Genomic DNA, 1,687 nt, shown 5'->3' with positions numbered 1-1,687 from the left:
AAATATCCAACGGAGTTATCTTGTAACTCAGTGCTTTAAAGCAACCTTTTTATGAAGGAAACACCAAAATAATATTTAATGCCTTTTCTTTTGTCTTCTTTTTATTCTGGCTTCACTTGAGGTTAAGCGAGTTAGCAGAAAACTTTGGGTAGATTATTGGTAGGTGAGGAGATATTTTGATTTTACTTATTCTTGGTATTCCTGGAGAAAGGGATTTATTTTCTGAGTTAGTAGGCACCAAAACAAAAGGATGTTGGCTGTTCCATTTTTATTATGTTTGGACACAAGGATTTCTTTGATTTCACTTGCAAATTCTGTAATACTTTATTAAATATAGAAATTGGGTTTGCCCATCCTTTGTTAGTTTTGAGTTTCTGCTCTTTTCAAGTCAGAGTATTTTGGTGCTGCATCCAAAACGAGACTCTTTAGAAGATTGCGTATGTGGGAAGTATTTCAAGGTCTGGTTTAATAAACTCTCTTTAAAGTTTAACCGAATCCTTTTGCAGCAACTGGAGCTTCTACTACTGTCTATGCAGTTGAAGCTAATGGAGACCCTAGTGGTGACTTTGACACTGAAAAGGATGAAGGTGAAGTCCAGTACCTCATCAAGTGGAAGGGTTGGTCGTATATCCACAGCACGTGGGAGAGTGAAGAATCCTTACAGCAGCAGAAAGTGAAGGGCCTGAAAAAACTAGAGAACTTCAAGAAGAAAGAGGATGAAATCAAACAATGGTACATTTTCCATCATGGATTAAAACAATATGTTTGCAGCCTGAGAGAAGGGAAGGTTTTTAAATAATGCATGGAGAGCACAGTTATCTAGGATCTGAAATTCTGTGTTGATCCTCTAAACATGGAGCTGTTTGCAGTTCTATTTTTTATAAAATTCTGACCTGAAGTCATTATATATTTTTATATACAGCCACTGCGTTTTTGGAGTTTAATAGTATTAACTATGCTAAGTGACCATTTTACACCCCTTAGCTCTTTCATTCTTGCAATAAAGCTTTGACATTATACTGTCGTGACCCCTGTTGTACAGCGGGAAAAGCGAGGGCACGGTATTTGCTAATGAGCAACTCTGCAGGTGGAGCCAGGATTTGAATTCTGGCAGCCTGAGTCCAGAGCCCATGCTCTTAATCTTCAGCTCTTTGTTATTTGCCTAGTTATGCCTACCTTTGAGGAGTTGATATGCTAGAATGCTCTGGGTCAGGATACACTTAAAAGAAATCTTGGTTTTACACAATTGCAAAAATGATGCGAAGGAAACAATTAGAGAACATCTATAAGTGTAATAGTCCATTGTGTTTCTAGTTTATTTGCAGCTTTGGGTGTGTTAGATTGCGTGTGAGAGAGATGTGGGGCTACAGTACACATAAACCGAAACTGAGTAATAAGAGATACCAAGTCAGCCCTGAAGACCTACCTCTCAGGTTATTTTGTGTTAGGATTAGGGACAGATGGGTTTTAACTCTGGTGTTACTACTATGCAGAATGTGCCACTTTAGTAAATCACATATTTACTCATAAAGTATGTATGCCTACGTTAGGGGTATAAGGTCCCTATGTGGTACAACTGGTTTGCTCTTGAGTGCTAAAGGTTGGCTGTCCAAACCCACCCAGTGGTACTGTGGAAGAAAAAGGCCTGGCAGTCTGCTTCCTTTAAGTAACAGCCAAGGAAACCCTA

General features: G+C 38.8%; 1 protein-coding gene across 1 annotated transcript in view; it reads left to right on the top strand.

Moving 5' to 3' along the window:
- The window catches only part of CHD2 (chromodomain helicase DNA binding protein 2), a 144,332-nt gene that overhangs the window by 50,299 nt on the left and 92,346 nt on the right, over window positions 1-1,687 (top strand). Inside the window, exon 8 of the mRNA XM_023727811.1 lies at window positions 491-797. Within this exon, the coding sequence (XP_023583579.1) occupies window positions 491-797 (307 nt within the window). The remainder of the gene's footprint in view (window positions 1-490; window positions 798-1,687) is intronic.

This window comes from Trichechus manatus, unplaced genomic scaffold (assembly GCF_000243295.1).
Source record: "Trichechus manatus latirostris isolate Lorelei unplaced genomic scaffold, TriManLat1.0 scaffold00019, whole genome shotgun sequence".
Taxonomy (NCBI): domain Eukaryota; kingdom Metazoa; phylum Chordata; class Mammalia; order Sirenia; family Trichechidae; genus Trichechus; species Trichechus manatus.
Note: the sequence above shows the minus strand (reverse complement) of the source record. Positions and strands in the feature narration are given on the sequence as shown.